This window comes from Hypomesus transpacificus, unplaced genomic scaffold, assembly GCF_021917145.1.
Source record: "Hypomesus transpacificus isolate Combined female unplaced genomic scaffold, fHypTra1 scaffold_31, whole genome shotgun sequence".
In the NCBI taxonomy this organism is placed as follows: domain Eukaryota; kingdom Metazoa; phylum Chordata; class Actinopteri; order Osmeriformes; family Osmeridae; genus Hypomesus; species Hypomesus transpacificus.
In genome coordinates, this window is record NW_025813837.1 from 400,378 (window position 1) to 425,806 (window position 25,429).

Below are 25,429 nucleotides of genomic sequence, written 5' to 3' on the forward strand. Positions count from 1 at the left end.
CCGTCCATCTTTGGCACGGCGGTCAGCAGGGCGTTGTCCGTAAGGTGACCTCTAGAGAGCACCACCCGGGGTCACCAGAAGTAGCTGGCCAGCGGCCGGACGCGAAGCCGCATGACACTAGCCAAACATTTTCTTTTCCCTCTGTCATCCTCTATGCCAAATTCAACAAATATCCCGCCAAGTAAAAAAGGAGTATCCTGCGCTAAAGTGGTGATGCAGGTTGGGGAGGGGAGGATGGATGGATGGAGGGAATTGTAGTCACAGAAGATGTTTGTTCCCACTTTGCTCTTTCACGTCTCATACAAAACCATGTTATAGCCTGGTGTAAAATTGCCTAGCCTCAGCTAAGCTATGTTAGGTCAGCACTATCCATATTACATTAGCCTAACCTAGCAGCTTAGCCTAGCGTGAGCTAGCATAGCCTAGCCCCTCTTACTGCAGCAGCCAGCGTACGCTAGTGCCTGGATAGCTGTGCGCCTGCTGGAGACCAGCTGTTGCCTGGCCGTAGGGGTGTTGGTTCTGTTGCTGCGTTTTGTTTTCTTGTTGAAGTTAACATGCTTTGACATGCCGTTACGGATTTATTAGGGGCTCCATCTGTGAGATGGGGAGGGGGGGGGGGGGGCAGTGGAGGGGTGTCGTGGGGGTGGGGGGTAGGTGGTGTCAGGAACAGAGCTCTGAGCAGCAGAGAGAGATGCTGATGGAGCCTGGACTCCACCTCCTCCCGGATGCTAAGATAGACATCAACCCACACCCACACACACTTCCCAATCTACTGCATCCTCCGTGGTTTCTCTCCCTGTCACAGCACAGACACCGGTATTGGGGGGGCGGGGGGGGAGGTTATCAGGCCGACATCTGAGCTCCGGTGCCACCCCCCCCCACACCTGCCCTCCTGCTCCCTCCACTCTGACAACACTTGCTCACATGTCCCCGGGCTGGAAGCCGGCCTGTCATTATCCTCTCCTGGAAGACAGCAACACACAGAGGTCCTTCTGTCTACCTCTGATGGCGAAGCGGCCCAGTCATAACCCACACTGCTGGGCTACATTTACCAGAGCACGGAGGGGCCCGTAATAAGCAGATCCAGACCAGGCGTGTGTGTGTGTCTTTGAGCGAGAGAGAGAGAGAGAGAGAGAGAGAGAGAGAGAGAGAGAGAGAGAGAGAGAGAGAGAGAGAGAGAGAGAGAGAGAGGAGAGAGAGATAAAGCAACACCTGGGGTAGAGGACAGTGTTTGTGTGCGTGTGTGTGCGCGCATGTGTGTGCGCATGTGTGTGTGTGTGTGTGTTTGTATCAGGGCAGAGGATGCAAGACCTCAGGGCATGACTAAACATGACCCCTTTAAAAACTCGAGCAGGAACACAGAGTTTATGAAGTCCTCCAGATGGCTTAGGCTAAGCCCTCACAGTTGAACCTTCCACTTAACCACACACAGACACACACACACACACACACACAGACACAAACGCACACACACTGACAGGTCGGCACTAAAACTTGACAAGCCCTGGAGTTACAAGCGGAAAAGCTGACAAGAACGTCACAATCCATTCTGCATTCACATACTGACTCTATCTCTCTCTCACACACACACACGTCAACACACAGGGGTCAAGGTACTGAGCACCAATCACAAGTCCTGCTGTCCTGTCTGGGGAAGGGGCCTTGCTCTGAAGCACCAATCACGCGTCCTGTCTGTTCACCGTGGAAGTAGTGCTCACTGAGGTGAGGCTGAAGGTACAGGGAGCCTGATGGTGTGAGTGGAGCGAGCCAGACCGACAGAGAGAGAGATGAGAAGGGAAGCAGAGAGAAAGAGAGAGAGAGGGAGAAAGAGACAGACGGCGCAAGGAAGGATTAAAGAGAGAGAGACAAAGAGAGAGAGACACAAGGTAAGGAGAAAGAGCAAGAGAGAGAGAGAAACATGGAGAAAAGCAAGAAACAAGAGAGAGAGAGAGAGAGAGAGAGAGAGAGAGAGAGAGAGAGAGAGAGAGAAGAGAGAGAGAGAGAGAGAGAGAGAGAGAGAGAGAGAGAGAGAGAGAGAGAGGGACAGGAAGGCCCTCACTGCCGCAACCACAGACTGTCTGCTCCACTGGAAGCATCATCACTGCACACACTCTCCCTGCTGGAGAGATGGAGGGAGGGGGAGAAGCAGAGATGGAACGGAAAGAAAGAAATGGGATAAGACATTTAAATAGAAAGAAAGAAGAGAGAAAGAGAGACAGAAGGAAAGCTAGTCGGGCTCTGAGGTCATTTCCTGATAAGGCTAAGGTGAGCATGCTGTTGGTTTCACATGCTGCATGTCAGTTAACATGAAGGCGAGAGAGCAGGAGGGAGACAGAACACTCATGTCATACGAGCCCAGTCTTACAAGTCAAGTCATGCATGTGTGTTTCAAAGCCCTGGCAGGCCCCAAGGAGGACACATGAACCTGGTGCCCCTCCATGTTCAATTGTTTTAAGACCGAGCCAAACGACGCCAGATCGTGATTGCCTGGGACGACACTGCCTTTTAAAAACAGATATTCAGAACGTTCAAACCGCTTCACACTCTGGGAGCTCTGCGAACATTTGTACAAAACATCGCCGGTTCAGATTCCTCGAATGCTGATGCGAGTTGACGTTGTTGTTTTTGCTTTTAAGTGTCGTCGTTGTTAACCGCTCTCTGAGAGTTTTGTCCTTCCTCTTGAAAAAGAATGCTACCACACACACACACACACATTCACACTTTCCAAGTTGCACCACAGCCTGTAAGGATCTCTCATATATGAAATACGAGAACAGGATGCAGTGCCGTTCAGTCATGAGCATGATTTCAACGACGACAACAACAAAAACTGTCAAACCTCTGTCAAACCCCTCCAAACATCACAAATCCCCTAAACAGGACCGTCTACAAACAGAAGTAATTCTGTATAACCAGCTCTGGCTTGTTCCTAGACACAGGCTCGTTCACGTATTAACGTCTCTCAGCACAAGTCAATTACACCTGCTAGTGACAGCTCTGACAGCACATGGCTTCCAGTTCCACTGTGTGTGCGTGTGTGCGTGGGTGTGTGTGTGTGTGTGGAGGGGGGGGGGGGGTGCCAGGGTTATGGCCGGGGCTGGGGGGAGACCCTTTCTCCAAGGGCATCTTGAGTGACCAGGAGAGGGGGATGTGGGGGGAGGAAATGAGGGTGTCCTGTCTTCAACACCCTCCTGATGTTTGGGTTGTCTCTATAACACTCCTCATTACAGTTTTCCCTTCAAGACATGAACATGTTGCAGTCCTTTCCATTGTTTCGGTGTGTGTGTGCATGTGTGTGACAGTGGGTGTCTGTGTGTTAGTGTATTCGTGTGATATAAATCTGTTAGAAGTTGATACATTTTCAGATGTAAACAACCTATTAAAAAAAAAGATATTGATAATTTTATTGTAGCCCACTCACATTCAATGGTTCACATATGCTTCACTTGTTTTTTTGTCGGTTTGACGATGGGCAGAACTGTGTCTTTAAATACATCGTTAATACATAGCTACACATGGGAGTAGTTACCCACCAGCCCAGATGGCGGGACCTCTCATTTGAATCAAAGGGTATAATTAAGAGACAGAAAATTAAAAAGGACAGCATGAGTATCTGCTGTTTCCGTATGAAACACATCACAGAAAGTTCGGTTTATGTGGTCGCCATTATTTAAAAATTCAAAATGAAACGATTTCTGTGAAATAGGATTCAGGGTTTCATAAAAGACGGAACACGGTCCCCGTTTGAATCATTTGGAAGACAGAGTTTTCCGCAGTGTCACACGCTGTTTGAGCTTGTAGTTGTAGGAGACCGTGAGTAGATGACAAGACGGATTCCTGTTTTTGTGCATTACAAGTGAAGCATCACTCACAGAAATAGGTCTAAATTGGTGTATGTGGGAGGGGGGGGGGGATATGCTACGGGGTGGACATAATGATAAACAACAGGACAGTTTATAAACAATTATTACTGCAATGTGCAGTAAAACAAACGAACTAGCCGTAGTTACTCGTCTTGTAGGCTATTAAGTAGCAGATCTAGACTTAAATGTCAAGGGCAGATGTAGAGCGCGTCTAGACTTCAGAGCAAAACATCCAAATCGTGACAGTTCGTGACAGCTATAGCCTAAAAAAAAGACATGTTTTGTCTTGATGTGAACTGGCCTAAAACAGACTGCATTGTATTGCGAGATGTACATCATATTTCAGTCACGTGTCTAAAAAATGATTTAATAAACTAATATGCTCAAATCAAACAATGCATTGTCCCGCCTCACACTTCTTAGTCTCCGATTAAATCGCAGTAGCAGCCTATATGACTCCCCAAGGACAAGAAGAAACAACAAAAGAAAAAAGTTATCAAACTTACCAGTCTCGAAGTGTTTAAAGGCTGTCGTAGATAGAACCCCAGCCAGGAAAAGCGCAGAGGAGATAGTCAATGGGGAATCCATCGCCAGATCTGGTGCGCGGGACTTGGAGTACGGACGTGTTTCGTGCAAGCAGAGTGTTCGGTCGCAGGTGAATGGATTCGAAAGTGCCCTCGCGGACGGATGCGTGGATTCGTTGTGGGGAGGTGTCGGTCTGGGTCTGCGTTAAAAGTCTGGGAACTTCAAGGCAGGTCTTCACTTCACAGACGAAAGAGAGATAGTACATAGAAGGGATCCTATTTCGAATCATGTGACAGGAAATCGGGGCAATAGATTCAACCTGCAGAGTTGGGCATGGAGGAGAGGACAGGGAGGAAAGAGGGAGGGAGAGAGGGAATAGCTTATCAGCGTAGTTCCCTAGTGCGATTTGACTTTCTTTTCCATCATTATGTTGATTTTAGAAAACAATTTCAGATAACAATTTGATTAACTTTGGTCAGGATTTTCCAGAAAGAAGCAAGAGAGAGGTATCATTATCTGTAAATAAACCTGTCCCATTTTAGCCAGAGTCTAACAGTAGCCTATGTATAATTATTACGTAGAACTACTCAAGGGGGACCCTTAGTAAAATATTTCCTGAAAAAACTATTTGAAATTCTCAATAGAACTTGACCCCAATGATTAATTAACAGATTGCACTCCAAGCTCATGCAACAGTAATTTAGGGGATGAATACTCCATGTAATATCTGAATAATTACAGTATTACATATAATATGTATACAGAATATTACAGTAACTGTAATATTCATTCAGCCAACGTCTTTACCCAAAAAGACGTGTGACATCTTTGAATCTGTGACCTTTTGATCTGCAGTTAAATGCTCTAACCACTAAGCTATACCCTCCCCACTGTTTTGACAGTACTCAAAAGAGAGTAGCTCTGTACTTGGTCTCAACTGAATGACAAAGTGAACAAGACACAATTACCCCCTCTAAATATTTACTGCATTAAAACAGTGGCAAAAGAAACAGCCTTATCCAACGACACAACACCCCACCTGCATTCACAGAAGACCGGAGAAACATGCCACACAAAGTTAGGTTTGGCACACTCATTCGTTGGTACACTAAATAACACGTTTATTTTTATTTGAACGTTAAAACAAATCAATCGTAGGTGTTTTCTACTCTGTGCTGACCGTCACCATGGAAGACGACGCAGGTGCACCAGACACGCAGAGCCAAGGATCTGGGCTATTCTGTCCTCTTGGTGTGTCAACATCTGTCCCCATGCTGAGGGCACAGCAGCGCCCCCTTGTGTATGCATGCTGCTCGAGCAAGAGAGCCCTGTCTGAGTCCAGTGAGCTAGTGTACTAACCCTGTCTGTATCAGACTGAGCTAGTGTACTAACCCTGTCTGTATCAGTGAGCTAGTGTACTAACCCTGTCTGTATAAGTGAGCTAGTGTACTAACCCTGTCTGTATCAGACTGAGCTAGTGTACTAACCCTGTCTGTATCAGACTGAGCTAGTGTACTAACCCTGTCTGTATCAGTGAGCTAGTGTACTAACCCTGTCTGTATAAGTGAGCTAGTGTACTAACCCTGTCTGTATCAGACTGAGCTAGTGTACTAACCCTGTCTGTATCAGACTGAGCTAGTGTACTAACCCTGTCTGTATCAGTGAGCTAGTGTACTAACCCTGTCTGTATAAGTGAGCTAGTGTACTAACCCTGTCTGTATAAGTGAGCTAGTGTACTAACCCTGTCTCTATCAGACTGAGCTAGTGTACTAACCCTGTCTGTATCAGTGAGCTAGTATACTAACCCTGTCTGTATCAGTGAGCTAGTATACTAACCCTGTCTGTATCAGTGAGTTAGTATACTAACCCTGTCTGTAACAGTGAGCTAGTATACTAACCCTGTCTGTATCAGACTGAGCCAGTATACCAACCCTGTCTGTGAGGAAAACAGTCATAACCTGAAAATAGCTAGCCGTCATGATCTCAGCGGCCTCCACACACTCATGATGCTGGTCCAAACCTCAGGGCTCGAGGAGGGCATGCCAACACAGAGACCAGGCAGGGTGTTTGCCCTTCTCAAGAACATGTAACAGACTAGCCCGAAGATACCAACCGCTAAGCGACCGCCCCGCACTGTGTTGTCTTATGGCTAGCTTGCCAAACATGATTCAAAATGACATCATGGACTGATTCAATGGTAAAAACACGAGTGGGCAGGAGCTAATAAAACACCCACAGTTCTAAATGTACAGTATCAAACGAATCCCGTTTGACTGAAATAATGAACGTCTAGTTTGGATTTAGTTGATCCTTGGGTTTGTTCACTTAGTCAGTCTGTTCAGGCGGATTATCAGCTGCTTTAATTAGTCTATATCCACAACCATGGCTGCTCAGTGAATGCTGGCTAATGTCAAGGACATAATACATCAAATTATTACGTAAAGGTGAACTGCCACAGCATTCAGCTCCTATAGACCACACCAACAGTATCATTTTACAAATCCTACAATTGCTCCATAACCTAGGACTCTGCTGGATATCAATCTCTGATCCAGCAGTGATTCAACAGCTAGTAAGAGTCTGCGTAGGAAGCACTCTGCCTTTGTTTCCCTTATGTCTGTGTCTGTGTGTTTGAGACAGTCCTGTCAGTACACGCTTCCTGGGTGATTTCCTTGTGGTCTTTTTGAGTTACAGTAGCCTCCTTGCATCCCTTTCTATCCCCTCATCCTTCCACCCCCCCAACCTTCTATCCCTCCAACCTTCTATCCCTCCAACCTTCTATCCCTCCAACCTTCTATCCCTCCAACCTTCTATCCCTCCAACCTTCTATCCCTCCATTCTTCTATCCCCCCAACCTTCTATCCCTCCAACCTTCTATCCCTCCATCCCTCTATCCCCCCAACTTTCCATTCCCCCATCCTTCCGACCCTCCATCCTTCTTACAGGAAACAGAGTGGCTCTTGGGTTCTGGAACCCAAGCTGGAACTTACTCATCTTATCAACACACACACACAAATTTCTGCCTATTATCTTCCTATAGGGGTGACAGTGAGTCAGTGTACTGACTCAGCAAGGCATCTGGTTGTTGTCTGTGAGTGCGTATGTGCGTGTGTGTATGCAGCATGTATGATCCATATGATTAGTGGCGGCGCACACACTACAGACACACATAACCGTCACGGGCCATCCCCACCACACACCATTGAAGTGGGGGTCCTCTTGACAAACGATTCCCCCTGGCCATATCTCGACTCCCCCCACCCCCAGATTCTCTCTGACACACACACACTCGCACGCACTCACAACTCCTCCCTCGCCCTCAAAGCCCCCTGTTCTTCTCTATCCGGACATCCCCCCTGAGCCTGCCCTGGTTCAAAGCTATAAGATTAAAGCTCATGTTTAAACCTAGCCACCTGCACAGCACGGCACCCTCTTTCTTTCTCTCTGTCTCTCTCTGACACTCATCCATCTCACTCACTCATCCATCCATCTCTCTCTTTCTACCTTCCAGCCCTCTAATTAAGCGCCCGGGGTGACACCCTCTGGAATGTCTGGTTATTATAAGGCTGCTGTGCTTTACCTCTGTTAGAACTGGGGGGGGGGGGGGGGGGGGGGGGGGGGGGGGACGACAGAGAGAGAAGGGGATAGTGATAGAGACTGAGAGAGACAGATAGTGGTGTAGAGAGAGTCGTTATGAAAGCCTTTAGTTTTATCAGTAAAAATGGTTTGTGGGAATACGTTTCAATAAATTACATTTGAAAGGTATATAAGTTCAAGAATGTAACGTCCTGCATAGTAAGGTGCTACTTTGTAGGCCGTGTTCAGGAGCTGAAGTGTTGCTGCTGCCTTCAGTGACAAATGTAAGTGTCTGGGTCAAATCTTATCGGTCGGGACTTGGTATGGATGCACAAACTATTGGAGCATAACATAAACAGAGAATATCTAACCGGAAAATCTCCACCTGGCCCGAGATAGAGTTCTCTCTAGATCTGGAGAAAGACATAGGTCATCACCACAACCAATATCCTTGTCACCATTATCATCATCTCATCATCTCATTACCATCATCACCATCATTGTTCCATCCGAGTTGTTATGGAATGCAGCCATTTTCACGCAGCACTTCCTGTCAAAAAAAAATGGCCGTCCTGTGTTCTAATGCCTGTAAAAACCACGCTAAGGAAGGTGGACATCACCGCACACCAGTATAGCACAAAACAATCTAAACCACATGGAGAGAGACGGAGAGAGGGAGAGTTGGAGCGGGAGAAGGCGAGGGAGGGGGCTGAGAAATATAGAGGACAGAGAGAGAGAGAGAGACAGAAACAAAGAGAAAGAAAAACAAAGATCGAAACAGAGAAAAGAAAGACAGCGCTAGAGAGAGGCAGAGAGAGGGAGGGAGAAAGGTATGATTCAACACTTTGATCTGCAAATCCTCTAAGTATCCAGCACACTGCAGTGAGCATTGGAGGGGACCTGTGCTTTGGTGTTGCAGTTGAGTTGAGCTAACCAGGCTTTCAGTGAACAACATGACCTTTAACCTTTGACCGACCACTAGGGTGGAATGACTGCTCCAACCCCGGTTATTCACAGAACCAGTCTTGTTTTCTAAAAAGTGGAAATCCTGTTCACATGTTCCCTTGGATTTGCGACACGTTTTCTTTTTTTTTTCTGTGAGAACTGTCTGAGTCCGGCCTTCGATGGTTTGTTTAGAAAGGTTTCCTTTGCCAAATGGAGCTTGTCGCAAATGTAGTTTCTCTCAATTATAAACAGCTTCGGGGTCTGTTGGGGTCGGTGTAGGGTACGTTGAGGACAGATTTTGCTCCAACATCAGTCCTCTTCCCCCCCCGCAATGTTTAAATTCAACATTGCCGCAAAACAGACTGATGAGTGCCCTGTCAAACTAGAGTGCAGAGTGGAGGGGGAGTTATGGTGTGTGTTTGTGGGGTTCCTGATGAGGACCATACCATGGGATCCATGGGTTCCTCAAGGGGGTGAGGGAGATGAATTGGGGGGTGAGGGGGGGCAATGTTTACATCGGCAGCATCCGAGGATGAAACACAGATCCAGACTTCATCTCAACACGTCTTCTCTGAAGCCATGATAATATCTAATATGCCAGAATGTTTTTTCCATGTCCTGGCAGACAGATGGACATTGTGGTTTTGCTTTGAAGTTTGTAAATTTGCCATGCCTCAGTTTTACACAGACGCAAGGGTAGCCTCTGTAGGGTATCAGGCAGTCAACCATGGTACTAATTAGTAAACGATACTTTTGAGTGAGTCATGGTACTAGTTAGTGAACAATGGTACTTTTTAGTGAGTCATGGTACTTGTTAGTGAACAATGGTACTTTTCAGTGAGTCGTGGTACTTGTTAGTGAACTATGGTACTTTTTAGTGAGTCATGGTACTAGTTAGTGAACTATGGTACTTTTTAGTGAGTCATGGTACTAGTTAGTGAACTATAGTACTTTTTAGTGAGTCACGGTACTAGTCAACCATGATAATGTTCTGTCAGTGTTTCCGTGCCTCTTTCCCATCCAGTACACAACTCCCTCTGTGCCGCTACCTCAGCAACCTCTGACAGCCCTCCCACACGCGACACCGCGCTCTCAAACGTCCCGGCGAAAACTTCACAAGCAACGCCACGCTGTAGCTGCAGTGTGTAACATGCTCTGTAAAACAGACGCACACAATGTGACAGCACGGTCAGATGGACTGAAAACAATTATCCTCTGATGAAGAGTTCTACAGTAAAAGTGTGCTGGACTCGGCTCGACTCTGTGGAACCTTCTAGATCTAGCAGCGTCTAGTACCTTACCACAGAACGTTTTGTGACTGGGTGTGTGATTGGGTCTGTCTCTGTGTGTCTGTGCAGAGCAGGGACGAGGGCATGAATATGTATGATCCCATAGGACCTGACGCACAGTGACCCAGAACGAACAAACAGTGAGTGAGTCATAGTGCTCAGAATGGATAATGACAGAGAGACGGGAGTGGGTGAGGGGGTTCGAGAGGGAGAGGGGGGAGAGGGAGGAAATCTAGAAAACGTTCACATGCATGTGCATTCACCAAAACGCGCGCGCCCACGCACACCTGTGAACACGTACGCACACGGGCAAATCGAGGGCATCCACGTATTTCACGATTTGCAAAATTCGATCGTTGACAGCAGTCACTCAGTGGGGCGTCTGTGTGTAGCAAGACAGTGAACCACGACGACTGAACATCTGCTGGACGACTGCAAATAAGACAGAGATTCTCCTGTCTGGACTGGTTAGACATACTGTTGGATAACCAGAGCTCACCAAAGCTGTGTGTGTGCGTAGGATTGTGTGTGTGTGTGTAGGTACAGGTATAATATGTGCGTGTTGGTGTTTACGTGTGTGTAGGAATATATATGTGTGTGTGTGAGTGTAGGTATATATGTGTGTGTGTGTATAGATGTAGGTGCGTGTGTCGTAAGTTCCTCTTGGGCGTGATATAGAGAGGGGAAAACCCTAACAGTGAGAAAGGCTGAACCTTTGTAGTTCTCTCCTTCTTGGATTCTGGATCGCTGTATGGTTCCAGTAGGTGAGCCTGTCTGTAAAGCACCACAATTGGGGAGGATTCCAGGGCTAATAAAGTTCAATCCTGGGATTGGGGTGGGGGAAGGAGGGGGTAGGGTTTGACGGGGACTTCCCTCGGTGTCTGAAGTAGTCTTTCTTCTGTGGAACCAGGCAGGTGCTGTCATGAACTACAGGCAACTGAACAAAAAATGCTCTCATATTGCGGCACTCGGAGACACTGTATATCTGGAACCTTGCGGACAGACGAGACAATGTCTGGGTTTCTCCTACCTGGATGATGTGGTTGCATTAGGTGTCTGTCCCATCTGTTAAATATAAAAAATATATAAAAAAGTATTTTAAATGGATACATTTATATTAGGCTTATACAGAACTTTCCGGCCCCGCAGGTACACACATCACCGAGGAAAACATGAAAGAAATGTTCAGAGACAAAGATAGCGGGTGTAAAAGCAGTTTATCAACAGAACGTTTTGCGGCGAACCTAAGGACAAACTGGAAAAAAAAGGGGTTAGGGCTGAACTGATAACCTCAGCAACGTTCAAGAGTGCAACCTGTTCGGCTTCGCTGCGAGGCTTGAGCTGAGGGCAAAGCAACAAATGAAGACCTGTGTTTTCCTTGGCACGGTGGCACAGGCAGGGGGCCACACAAGGCTACCACTCCAGATGGCGGGTATATCTGGAATCTGATAGGGTTTCATTGAATTAAGTTGCCACGGTTGCATGTCGACTTCAAGCCCGGTTAGCAGAGAGCTATGTGAAGTGGATGGCGGTTCTACAGGCCACTGAGCAGTTCAGACTGTGTCCTGAAGCCATGAAATTCTTCAAAGGGAACCAGAAGAGAAGAAAGAAAAAAAAAAGCAAACGAGGGCTGATTACTTCTTTGTGGACCGCGAAGATGTGTATGTCGGCCATGTTTATTCATGTCATCTGTCTTCTAGACGAGCTTTGTGCAAGGGAGAGATGTGGGGGTCGCCATTTCACTGAAATTGCGAGAGAAATCTACAGGGAATCAGGGATCAAATGTTATTTGAAAGTTACTGTATCCCTTTTTAAAAAACATTCTCAGATGAGACATTGGAAAAGAGTCGCCCCTCCCAAGAGGAATAAAATGGAACTCTCTCATTCTTCATTTGTATTTTTCTCCTTCGCCTCATCTTTGGCCAGAGAAACCCGTTCTGCGTTTCAATGTCTCCAAACCGGGAGCCCACTTCCACTCAGTGTGTTTATGAAAACACAAGTTTCCAAGCGCCTGCAAGGAGTTTATATTTGGTGTGCTCCGCCTGTATATCTCCCTCCCCTGGCTCCGTGCCCCTCCACACATGGCTCCACAGAGGTTATTCTCCCCCCCCCACCCCCACCCGTTACCATAGCGCCGGCTGATTGATTTGCTCTTTAATGGCTTCCTGTGTTGGGCGTGGCGGGGGGGGGGGGGGGGCGATCTGTAGGCCCGGGCCGGGCTCCGCGCTCCTCTGCAGCCACACATCTGTGGTGCCGTAAAACGAGTCGTGGAGCCTTTTCCTGTGGCCTGGGAGGATGACGTGAGCCTGCGTTCAACGATCGGGGCTCTGACGAGGAATGAGAGATGTGGTGGTGCCGGCTGGGGGAAAGCCAGGTGGTGGTGGCGTACTCACTTCTGTGTGGGGAGGGGGGCTATGTGGAGTCAGGGGTGGCAGTATGGAGGGTGGGCGACTGGGGGGCACTGGAGAGAGACGTCAGAGAGCGCTGGGGGTGTGGAGTGCGGAGGCTTGCGCTCCCACGCTGGAGGGCAGAGGTCTAGCAGCGTGGCCCCCTGGGGATCCTGTCCTATGGAGGGGTTACCTCAGGTGGAGCTCCTGCTTCAAGACGGCTCGTGTTCAGAGCTGAGGCCAGGGAGTTACAATGGGCTGGATACGTTTGATTTTGCTTGCCGGGCATGCCCGTCGGCCAGGTTGGAGACTGTTTGATTTGTTCCTTTTTGCGAGAGGGATCGAGTTTCAGTGAGCGGAATCAAGTTTCTAGTGGGCTTGAGCTCGCATCGTAAATCAAGCACAACACTATTCCAGACTTGTCTGTCTGGGTTAGTGATTGAGCCCCCCCCCCCCCCGAGGCGACTTTAGATTGATTTGAGCGACTTTAAAGAGAACTGAAACAATATGCACCTGCAAAGCTGTGCCAGACTTGAAACAGAAGCACTAAAAACAAAAGGCTTTGACCTAAAAGCCACTACAGAATTCTCCCCCTAATCATGTGACTAAAGGGATAAAACTGAGGATTTGAGAGAAGTCAGTGTTTTGTGTGTGAGTTCTGTGTGCGTGTGAGAGATGCGTGTGTGTGTGTGAGTAGAGAAAGGGGGGGGGGGGGGTGTCCCCTGGGAGAGAAGCAGACTTTAACAGAGCATTTATTTGCGTTTGATTTTGACCAGGCTAATTACGAGGTGGTGATGGGGAGGGGGGGGGGGGAGGGGGGGGGGGGCAGAGCTAGATAAGCGTGGGGGGAGTGAGGGGGGGGAGTAGATACCTAAACACCCGGAGCAGGCCCCCTCTGAGATGAAACCTCTGCAGTTAATCTGTCTGACTCAACTGTTCTCTCCCCTGCCTCTGAGCTACTGTTCCTCTCTCCCCTGCCTCCCTCCCCTGCCTCCCTCTCTCGCCTCTCTCTCCCCCTAGCCCTCTACCATGTTTTCCTGTCCCTGCTAATAGACTCGGCTGGCCTCTGAACCACTCTGAACTTCAAAGTCCCCCCATCGTCCACCGGGTTACTTTCATTAGCCCCCCCCCCCTTCAACCTCCTTCCTCCTCTTCAACCTCGTCCCTTCCTGCGCCCCCATCGCTCAGATCAAGCTCTGCCCCCAACCCCCAACCCCTCGACGGAATCTGGGATGGGATGTTGTCCCAGGGGTGGCGTGAGGGCAGAGTCCCATCACATCCCCCTGTGGTCTTCCCAGTTGTGCATACACTTAAACACAGACACCCCCTCGGCCAAGCACTAAAGGAAAGAACAGATTTGGGCTATTTGGTTTTTATTTCCCCTCGTTTTGTTTGTTTGTAATACAGAACAGCGCTCGCTTGATCTGTATTATTACGAGATTTACCAAACCCTCACTGGTCTACGCCTGAGATCTGTGTCAGATATTATTCTTATTCTATGTTACCTAACAAGTCAGTCTTTTGGAGTGAACATGATCAAGTTCAACACACACACACACACGGAACATGACTTCCACACACCTGGAACCAATGAAGAGAGAATTGGAGAAGGTTGTCTAGATGATATCTCAATGTTATTTGCAACAAAACACTCTTCAGATAAAGAAGTACAACCGGTAACTCAATCCAGACACGGAGCAGATATCACCCACCACAGCCCAGATCCATTTGTATTTCGAGAGCAGAAAAAACTACAACAAAAAAACATTCTGTCTGTAAAGGCTCAACTACACCTAAAAACCACTAACTCCGAAATGTTATTAGTTATTACTATCACATGCGTGTTTGTTTACGATGTAAACATATCTCTGTTTATCCTGAGAGGTAGAATCGGGTTTGTTTACCGGAGAGCCTGCTGGGCTAATGATGACCGAGCATGGTCAGGGTTTGGTGTTGCTACGGTAATCAGGTCTGTTCCAATTCGACCACTCCTTCCTGTTGGTCCAGTTTTCCTATGAAAAGACAGAAAGGCAAAACACGGTACAGCACAGGTCCAGCTCCACACCAAATACAGCACCTCACCACTACGCTGCCCATCCTCGGACACTCAAATATTGGCCGGGGGCGATGACGCTGGAGGTGGGGAGATGAGAATGGGGCTTGGGATAGGAAGCAGGGGAGATGAGGCTGGGGCAGGGGTGATGAGGCTAAACCTGAATCCCCCCCCCCCCAGGTACAGACCTTGGACACTTCTCTCTTCCACCTGCCAGCAAGTATGTGACAATCCTGTGAAGTACCGCACAGGTGTGCATGGCCTGCTCTCTCACGTTTTGAAAGTGCACAGCGGTACAGCCCCAGGGGCTGCTGGGAGCAGAGGGCGGGGCCTCCCCCTCTCTCCCCAGTGGAGCGACGGAGGGGGAACCCCCCCCAAACTGAAATGTAGAAGCCCATAAAAACAGGCCTTTCATTTGGGTCATGAGTCCCAGAGTTGGCTGGAGCAAGCCTTCCCCTCTCCCCAACAGAGAGGAGTTTATCCACGGGGCGTGTAGCGTGTATTCCCCTGTCAGAGTGGGGAGAGGGGTTGTGTGTGTAGGCGGGGGGGGGGGGGGGGCCTTGTATTGTTTGATCAGATCAGAGGGGTTTTGAGAGGCTGGGACTCGTTGGCTGTTAACGACTAGGCAGCTGGAGATGAGGATCCGACAGTGGGTCTGGATGAGGGTGTACTGAGGACGGTAGGATAAGAGAACGCTGGAGGAGGAGGTGGAGGAGGTGGGGGGGGGGGGGGGGAGACACCTGTGCGTTTACCTCTAGGTCATTGTCTCAACATGCTGACTGGTGACTGAAATAGAGACTGGGGAAATTAACGAATGAAAAAGATAGAGGACGAATGAAAAACAGAGAGAGAGAGAGAGAGAGAGAGAGAGAGAGAGAGAGAGAGAGAGAGAGAGAGAGAGAGAGAGCAGAGCAAAAGAATCTGGGAGAGTGGCCATACCGTAGCGGTTTGCTGGTGTGTAGTTTGATCATCACTCCCATGGTTATGAGTGCAGAGAGGCAGCCTGCTGTTCCCAGTACAACTCCTAGGACATGGTCTGGAAGAAACACAAACACACACACACACAGACTGGAGATGAGGCCATCTGCTTGCTAGGCCTGGCTGAAGCCTGGGGCTCTGGTGCGGCAGGTCACCCAGATACGCAGCCTGCCTGTGGGGCTGTGAGCCAGGTGTCTGTGGGGGACTGGGGGGGGTCAGTCGGAGCTAACATGTCCGGGTCAACCCTGGGGCATCTCACTGCTGCTCCCAGTTCTCTGAGGTCGGGTCTCCAGAGAATAGACAGGGGTGAGATTCTTAGTATACTTCATTAGCGTCTGTCTGGTTGTGAATCCGCTTACCTGCCTGTCTGTCTGTCTGCTTACCTGTCCATCAATCTGCTTACCTGCCTGTCCACCTACCGGCCTGGGTAAGTGAGGCCATCCAGAGCACCAACACCTACACACTCTGCCTCCCAGACACGGCTGTCCACAGCTGTTAGACTCTGCCTCACCAGCTAACCTTGCCCTTCATCTGGATCTCTGGGGGCATGGTTTGTGTGGGTCTATGCAACGAAGCGCGAGACAAGACTTCACCGAGCTCTCTCTTGCCATGTCTGTGGTTAGGCACAGTCCCTATTCTCCCTGCTCTGGTTCAACAGACAGTCAAGAAAAAAGCAAAATGCTGGCTATAGAACATTGAGGATGTTTTCAAAGTCACAGAGGAGACGGCTCTCTCTCTCTCGTATAGCACTTTTGACTGTATAGCTTTTTATTCCTTTCTGCCTGTAAGGGAGCATCTCATTCAATTCTCTCGCTCCTCTTTTTATCGGTCTCTCCAATTTTCCCCAGCAGCTGTCAAACGTCTTTTAATCCCTTGTTCTTTTCTCTACCCCCCCCCCCCCCCCCCCCCCCCCCCCCGTCGTCGTCGTTCTCCCTCCTTCCTAGGTGTATCACAGTGAGAACACCATCACAAAGTGTTTCATTCATCTTTACTCTCCGTCAGTGATATAGTCTTTCAGGAGAGCGTGACTTGGCTCATCCAGATGCCTCTGGAACCTTCCACTGTTTAAAGTCTCCCCACGTCGTTTCACTGCCCTGAGATCAAAAACATTCCAAGGACCTTCTTTAATGCCCCCCCCCCCACACACACACTCACTCATCTTTACCTCACAGAACATAAATTGAGATCAACCAAGGTCCTGACACACATTCATCACAACCCTAGTTCCAGCAGTGACCAGCCTCAACAGACACAACGATGTGTCACCCAGCCAGTCAGGTGGCCTGTCACCAGGGCCTTATTAAAGCACACAGAGAAGACCACAAAGGAGATGTCTTCTGGTAGGGCGACGTTCAATACGTTGCTAGCTGCTTTTTCGTGGTTGATAGGGAGGCAGACAGTGACTCCACTTCCTTATTTACATGGTCCAAAGACTCACATGACCCTGGCAGAGATGAAGCAACACTTGTCTCTAACCTCGCAGGACAGGTACGTGTGTGTGTGTGTGTGCGTCCACATGTGTTTCGTGTTCCTGTGTCATCATCTCTCGGGTGTGTCCAGCTAACTCCTCCTAAATAGGTCAAGTGTCGTCTGGAAAGCCTTGGTGGGGAAATGTCCCATGATGGAGGAGGTTTGGAAAGGGGGAGGATGAGGGGAGAGAGAGAGATAAGGACAAGAGGAGGGAGGACGAGCCAGAAGAGAGGAAACAAACGAGGTGGAGAAGGAGGACGACGAGGGTGAGAGGAGCCCGAGGAGGGAGGCGGAGGAGGGAGGAAGATACGAAGGAAGAGGAGGAGGTGAAGTCAAGTCCGGTTTCTCCCTCTGTGACCTGACCAGGGGCCCCTCCTCCAGAAATGATATCATGTGAGAACCAGCCAGCTGATAGCTATCCAGAGGAAGTCCCAGCTAACAGTATAATTAAAAGAGGATGGAGATACAGAACAAAAACAAATGTGATAGTTACTTAATACAGATACAGTGCAACAAGCCCCCCCCCCCTGCCCCCCAAAAAACTAAGCTGTCACATGCACATAGCTATACGGATGGCTGGAGAGAATCTCCAAGTCCAACTGTTCTCTCCCGTAGGAAACGGATAGTAAGAGAGAGAACAAAATGACTGTAGCCATGTCAGACATAGACTACACAGTCCCGTGTCCTGTAACCTGGTCCCCACCCACGTTCTCATAGGGACACGTCGCCATCCGGTGGCCTGAGCTGGGTACTGCATCTGCTGGGGATGAGCCGACTGCCATCGCGAGGACACAGGTGGTTCCCATTGAGAGAGACCAGAGCCAGGCCAAGCTAGAGCAGTAAGGCCCGCTCGTCTAATAGCCTGGCTGGGTAGCCAAGCTAAATATCTGCTTTCAAAGAACCTGGCCTCTTAAAAGCTGATCTCCAGTTTGGTTTCAGGGACTGCAAAACGTCATTTCTATTTCTGAGAGCTGTGGAGATAGCAGTGCCCGTGTGAGGTGAGCGTAGTAACTTAGTCAGACGCGAGGTCAGGAGAGACGCTTGTAGAAAAAAAACAACGCATTTAACGTCTGTCGAGAGAATTCGGGTGGAATCGAGACGACGCTTGTGTAAAACCTCACCCCCGGGTATTAAACTCTTGCATCAGCGTATAAACGATACTCTGACACCGTTCCCACAGTTCACAAGACCCATCCCATTACTTCGAAACATCATGACCGGAGCGACTGTATTCGATACTGCTAAAACAGAACACCGTACGGCGTCACCGGAACTTACTCGTTAAGCAATAGGCCGGTTCTCCGCTCCAGGTGCCGTCCTGCAGGCAGGTGCGTTCTGAGGAACCGTAGAACAGGTAACCGTCTTGGCAGGAGAACCTCAGCGTCGCCCCCTGCAGGTAGAGTGTTCCTTCCTTCCGACCGTGCCTGGGTGCGGCCAGCCAGCCGCAGGACACGACTGCAGGACACAACGTAACGTGTGATATATTATTTACATTTTGTCATTTAGCAGACGCTCTTATCCAGAGCGACTTACAGTAAGTACAGGGACATTCCCCCCCGAGGCAAGTAGGGTGAAGTGCCTTGCCCAAGGACACAACGTCATTTGGCACGGCGGGGAATCGACCTGGCAACTTTCAGATTACTAGCCCGACTCCCTCACCGCTCAGCCATCTGACTCTACAGTGGTATTATACTGCATATCATTTATTCTGCAGCCACACGGCACTACTTCATGACCCAGAGGAATATGAATCGAAGCGAAGAAGAATCGAAGAGGATATATCATTTCACACATATTCACACACACACCCACACACCCCCACACACGTCAGGGGATTCCTCCCCTGAAGGTCTAGCAGATACATTCTCACCATCCTATGTGGAAGGTCAATTCCCAGACGGTGGGTTCAATTCCCTGACAGTGGGTTCAATTCCCTGACAGTGGGTTCAATTCCCCGACAGTGGGTTCAATTCCCTGACGGTGGGTTCAATTCCCCGACAGTGGGTTCAATTCCCCGACAGTGGGTTCAATTCCCAGACAGTGGGTTCAATTCCCAGACAGTGGGTTCAATTCCCTGACAGCGTACCAGGCTGCAGGTCTCGGCGCAGGGCCTGGAGCTCCTGGTAGGAGCGCAGGGTGGCGTTGCCGGCCGCCAGGCTCCGCAGGGTCAGGGTGTCGTACTTGCAGAACTGGGTGCCGTCCCCAGAGCACAGGTCTAACATGGCCGCCACCAGAGGGTCCGCTGGGGGCTCGGGGGCGGAGAAGGCAGGCAGGAAGTCCGGGTGGTGCTTCGGAGGACGGAAGTACCTCTCCAGGAGGTGCTGGGTGTCGTAGGTGAACAAAGAAGTCTCCTCCGAGATGTTCCCTGCAAAAACCCGAAAACACAATGAGCGGACTTCGCCTGCTGTGTGTTCACAAGTGCAGAGAGCCGGCGGGTCTGACGGAATGAGCCGGGCAGGTGCAGAGGCCCGGTCGGGACCCTTAAGAGATCCACCATTTCTGCTGCCTGGATCACAGTGGAACCAGATGGCCCAACAAGGAGGATTATTACCATAGGTTCCCTGTATGGGAACCCATAATCCCAACCCTGGCCTGGCATGAGGATGAAAGTCCTATCTGGATCTGGGTGGTTTAGTGAGTGAACGGGGCTAGATGCTGTTAAATCTTTATCGGGATAAAACATGCTGGCCACAGATCAAGTACAATGGAAGTCTGGGGTCCAGAGTGAGGGGACCTCAGCTATTCATGCAGTGTTTACACATTCTGTGGCCAGGCAAACATCAGGTTGCAAACATGTGGGCTGACTCATGATGAGGTCATAGCCCTTCATACCACTTTGTGATCTATGAAAACGAATCTAACTCCTAACATGTGGCCCAGCCAGAGTGTACCCTCCAATCAGATTCTAGAACAGTGGCTCAGACTTGGACATTAGTCTTCAAAAAGGAGATCCTGACATCCTAACATCTTGCATGGCACGTAAAAGCGACCATGCCTGTAGCCTCACAATGACTTCCCACCCCTCAGAGCAAACTCTGCTAACCCTGCCTTTAGCTCGGCTGGTTAACACCGTCTTGGGGTTAGGGCTCTATATATCCTGTCCATCGTACTCACAGCTCGCTCCGAATGCAAAGAGGTCCTCGGCGCTGCTGTCGGTAGGGTGGATGACCTCGCCCAGGCTGGTGAGAAGGTCATCCTCGGGGTCAGAGTTCATCTGGCCCAGCAGGCCCTGGGTGTGGTTGGTGAACACGGGCGGGAGGAGCACGGTGATCGCCATGGTTCCCGCTCGGCCGGCCACCTCCACGGCCGCGCCAGAGGAGAACGTCACGGTCACGTTGTGGGGGGTCGGAGAGAACAGGAACACCCCTTGAGGAGAAGAGAGAGGGAGGGGGGGTGGGGGTCGAGGAGAAGAGAGGGACAAAAACAGCATGCATACAAGTCTTATAGTGAATAGACACACAGCCCTGAAGGTGTTGCGCTCTGACACAGCCTTGCGTTCCCCCGGAAACACAGTGGTTTGACGATTTCCAAAGGGTCTACCCTGCTCCGTCACCTCTCAGGTCCATCCAGCTCTGCTCGGAGAAGGACAGAACCTTCTGGTTCCTCAGCACTTGCAGCTGGTCCTGCCTCAGCGCCAGGCGCACCTCTATGACATCAGAGGTGTTCTCCTTCATCGCCACAGAGGACAACCTTGTAGCCCGAGCTAGAGTACCTGAAGGGATCACCCACACACATGCAGATGAATATAGATCCAGACAGAAAAATGCACAGATAGACTTTTTGAGGGTGTTTTCAAGTGCTGTCGTCTAATGTGTGATTCCTTTATCTACAACAAGATTGTTCTAGAAGGTCTTGGCAGCATTATCTCCAAGAACCCAGATGTTTTTGCAGGCAGCCGTCAGAGAGCAAGCAGAAGGCTGCTAACATGTGGCCGTCTCAAGTCACTAGCTCGGGGTACTGGTCTGGAGGACCTCCCATCCAATAACACTGACAGCAGCTGGACTTGACGCGAGCCAGCTGAGATCTCCCTGGAGAGACAGGGCTGCAAACTGGAGGATAGAATAAGTCTTCTGACGCTGCCAAGATGTTTCACTCCCACAAGTACCCCTGACAGGACTGAATCAAGTCAAACCAAACGCGTACGACAGTGGGACGTCTGCAGGTAAGGACACCCTCTTAATAAATAGAAAACAACACTTTCAGGAGAATAGCAGCTTAATAAATCAGATTGCTGCAATCCTTCCAGAAATTCAAATCTCTCTGATTGTCAGTATCAACAGACAAGAGTGAGAAGCAATGCACAGACCGGCACAGAACACTGTGCCGTATCACATACAGTACATACCATACCGCATTTATCAAAAAAATTACCGAAACCAAAAAGACAAGACATTTCCTAAACTGGCAGTAAAGACCACATGTACAAACAGTCCTGATATGAACCCTCGCATTTGTCTCCAGTCTGTGCTACACAAATACATGATACGAGTACTGCCGTTATGACAAACATGCACAGACAGAGAGACAGGGCTCAGGGGGGGGGGGGGGGGCTTCCTCACCGTTCTGGAGGCGGACCTGCTCCGTCCTGCCCTGGACGCTCAGCCCCGCCCGAGGGGACAGGAGCAGCTGGTACTCCCCTCGGCCGTTGAAGGAGTAGGCCAGACCGTCAAAGGTGATGAAGTGAGGGTCTCCCAGGACAGAGCCTGTCGGACAGAACTACACTCAAGCAGCGGCACCTGCTTGTTTTAGGGCCTCGTAGCAGTAAGTACATACGCTCAATCCGACTTTATTTCAGGACGCATAATGTCCATGTCAACTGATTTGGTTGAAACGACGACAGTCATGTTTCCTGAACTGGCTGTGGAGACTCTAGATGTAAGGGCACTTTTGTAAAGACTGTACATAAAGATGCTATATTAAAAATACTCTAAATTGTAAATACTGGATGTAAAGATGCTGCATTGTAAAGACTAAATGATAAAAGACTGGATGTAAAGATGCTGGATTGTAAATATGCTAAATTGGGAGTCAGTTGGCTGAGCGGTTAGGGAATCGGACTAGTAATCAGAAGGTCGCTGGTTTGATTCCCGGCTGTGCCAAATGACGTTGTGTCCTTGGGCAAGGCACTTCACCCTACTTGCCTCGGGGGGAATGTCCCTGTACTTACTGTAAGTCGCTCTGGATAATAGCGTCTGCTAAATGACTAAATGTAAATGTAAATTGTAAAGACTTCAATTCTGGGTGCTGGAACACCCCAGCCTCTCACCAGCCCTGGGGGGTTGGTAGGCACGGCAACCAGCGGACGGCCGATGGCTGAAGTAGACCTGGCAGTGGTCGGACCACAGACAGCAGTAGTAGAAGCTGAGCACGTCGTGGAGCCAGTGGGAGAGCCCTGGGACCCGGGGAGGGTCTCTGTACGGAGGCGAGCCCCAGTCGTGAGCCCGATCTGGGGTGCTACCTCCAATCGAGTCCCCTGTCAGGACCTGGGCCCCCGTGCTGTCATAGCAACACTGTTGTCCTGAGCCATATCTGGGACTTGAGATGAAGAGAGCTATCACTACGTGACAGATGTGCGTGTGAATGTTTAACTTATTCCTACTATAGATATTTCTTTCGTCAGATGACATTGAATGCTTCAGAAAAAAAATATTGCATGTAAGGATAAATTAAATAAACAAAACCAACTGATGAGACCTTGATACACTCTCTGTTCCTATGGAAACAGTTGGTCTGTACCTGGCCTGTATGGCTCTCACACAGTGAACACTCCCAGGGTGGTAGGTGCACACGCTCCCCTTTTCCATGTCACAGCCGTAGTCTGTCTGAAACAACAGACAAACAAGAGCGTCAATCATCTGGTTAACTAGCAACAGTGCAACACCATGGCAACAACCCAAGCCCAGAGGGGAGGTATCTCAGCACAACGGTCGGGTCTGGTATAGTTTACATTTAGTCATTTAGCGGACGCTCTTATCCAAAGCGATTAACAGTAAGTACAGGGACATTCCCCCCGAGGCAAGTAGGGTGAAGTGCCTTGCCCAAGGACACAATGTAATTTGGCATAGCCAAGAATTGATCCGGCAACCTTCTGATTACTAGCCCGACTTAAGCAAGTTCTTGACTGTGGTTCGTTGCGTAGTGGCGTCAACGGACGACGGTCACGAAAAGGGGGATGGTTGTGGAGCTGTAGGAGGCGACGGCCCGGGGTGCTTACATGAAACCTGCCGGTGTCGGCGCGAGCCTGGGCCAGCGTGCAGGGGCAGTCAGGGACCTCCTCCAGGAAGCGAGGCAGGCTGCTCTCCTGGGCGTCCCACTCCAGGCACCTGGCCCAAGCCCAGGCTGCAGAGTCCTGCCTGAAGGCCGGCTCCAGGTGCCAGGCCAGGGCGTGGGCCCCGCTCCACACCGCCCGCACGTTTCTGAACATGGAAGCACAGTATGGTTCATACCATGGCCAAATAAAAGATCATTCACAATGAACCTTGTTTAAACCTGAATACAATCCTTTACGGGGTCTGGTTCACTCATGTTGGCTTTATTTGAGACCAACTGTAAACAATTTGTGATTTTACTTATGTTCAATCTGTTCTATTTCTGTGCTTATGCCAATGTATTCCTCGACTCTGATGCCATTGCAGAGCTGGCCCATAAGAAACCTTGGTCTGCACTGAAACTTCCTCTAATTAAAAAACAATTCAAGAAACCCTCAAAAACGAATGAAATAAACCCTGCTTACCGGGCCCCAGCTGAGTGCGTGCTGGCGCCTACACGGACACTCCCCAGCCTCCAGTCAGAGTGTGGTACCCCTGAGGGCCTGGGGTCAAAACTGAAGCTCCCACTGTTAGGGAGGTCTCTCCCCAGGGAGTACAGGAACGTCCACTCTGCCCTGAGCGACGCTGAGCTGTTCCCCCCCGTCTCTGTATTGGTATCTACCTCTCGGTAGCCCCACAGCTCCACGTCAACCCTCTCTGCTCCTATCACAGGGGGGTTCCAGGTCATGCTGAGGGCCCCGGCCGTGCCTGCAGTACCATAATGCTGCCACTGGGTGGCATTCACCAGGATCAGCCTGGAAGCTGGTTCGAGTTTACTTGGATGGACTGTAACATAAAGTTGAAGGCTGGTTAAGCATGTAAAAAGTATGTTAGTAGTTGTCCAATTGTGTAACGTGTAATAAACATATGACAAACGATAATAAACGTTGTAATGTGTGTAGTGATGCTTTATAATGGTGTTTAGAATTCTCATTCTCTCTGTTTTGTGGATAGGGTTAACTTACCTGAGAAATACTCACCGGACCTATGGAAAGGGCCTCCATGGGTGGAGACGTCGAAGGGAACCCAGCCGGTCTCGTACAGCAGGGGTGAGATACAGTGACCTCTGCCCTCTGGATCAACGAACCCCTCGGTCACAACCTCACCTCTGAACCTGCACCGCACACAGAGATCCAGGAACTAAGCCCCCTAACCCTGAACCAGTCGTGAGCCTACCACCTCACTCAGAGACACTTCAACTGTAGTGTGGTCGACACATTCCCAACGCATCTTAACTTCAGGTTAGTCTTTAAATGACTTGGGGTTACTGTTTACTATAGCAAGGATAAACTGACCTTGTTTGTGAGATACCTAGTGCTTGAACCACATGAGTGGACCACACACACACACCTGCATTGGAGTTGCTGGCCTGGATCGAAGGTGACATTGAGGAGCATGAATGTGCTCCCCCCCAACATGGATGCTGAATAGGGGGCAATTTGGAGACAGAACTGTCCATAGTCCACACAGCAGTCCTGGAGAGACTCGCATGTAGCGTGGCAGGAGCATTCTCCATGTGACTCGCCACACCGACTCTCACATGAAAGACCTAGAGAGGAAACGTCGACCTCACCTTAAAATCACAACAAACCAACACTATGATCTTCATGTAGATATATTAATAAGGATAGACCATAATAACACGATTACCAAGCAGTTGTGCCGCCAAGACTCTAGGTTAATACTTCAACAGCATGATAAAATTCCTGAAATTCGGTTATTGCTTTTGATTTGTGTGCCACTCAAGTTCTGAGAGTGCCACTGTTCCCAATATTGTGACGTTTACACTACAGTAAAACTGGCACAACATTTAGCTTACGTTACTCACCAATGACATTCCAAATACAAAATATCACTATTCCAAGAAGACAAATGCACACTGTTGACGCCGTGGTCCTCATGGTAGAAACTTCTGAGCATAATCTTTTCTACAAGTTTTTTCCCATTATTCGGCCGTCCTTGAGCTACAAATCACTGTGCCAAGTAGAGCATCGTAACAAAGGTCTTAAACAAAGCTATTTCACCCCCCGGGCCA

General features: G+C 49.5%; 1 protein-coding gene across 1 annotated transcript; it reads right to left on the reverse strand.

The window, feature by feature from the left end:
- Positions 1 to 3,911: 3,911 nt before the first annotated feature.
- Positions 3,912 to 25,329, reverse strand: susd2 (sushi domain containing 2). The gene is made up of 15 exons (XM_047016062.1): positions 25,223 to 25,329; positions 24,745 to 24,943; positions 24,360 to 24,508; positions 23,820 to 24,180; positions 23,301 to 23,502; positions 22,823 to 22,908; positions 22,353 to 22,621; positions 21,646 to 21,789; positions 20,640 to 20,798; positions 20,201 to 20,452; positions 19,173 to 19,451; positions 18,365 to 18,541; positions 15,578 to 15,674; positions 14,490 to 14,597; positions 3,912 to 4,707 (listed from the first exon to the last, which is right to left on the reverse strand). Exons 1-15 carry the CDS (start codon positions 25,293 to 25,295, stop codon positions 4,674 to 4,676), a joined length of 2,589 nt encoding a protein of 862 aa, XP_046872018.1. The 5' UTR covers positions 25,296 to 25,329; the 3' UTR covers positions 3,912 to 4,673.
- Positions 25,330 to 25,429: the final 100 nt, after the last annotated feature.

Bases quoted from the DNA above. Each gene is read 5' to 3' on its own strand.
- susd2 (XM_047016062.1), bottom strand. From the start codon at position 25,295: ATGAGGACCACGGCGTCAACAGTGTGCATTTGTCTTCTTGGAATAGTG. The intron at 24,509-24,744 runs GTGTGTGTGTGT...TGTGCGGTGCAG, and splicing joins GGCCAGCAACTCCAATGCAG to GTTCAGAGGTGAGGTTGTGA. The intron at 18,542-19,172 runs GTACGCTGTCAG...TGTGTCCTGCAG, and splicing joins GCGCCGAGACCTGCAGCCTG to TCGTGTCCTGCGGCTGGCTG.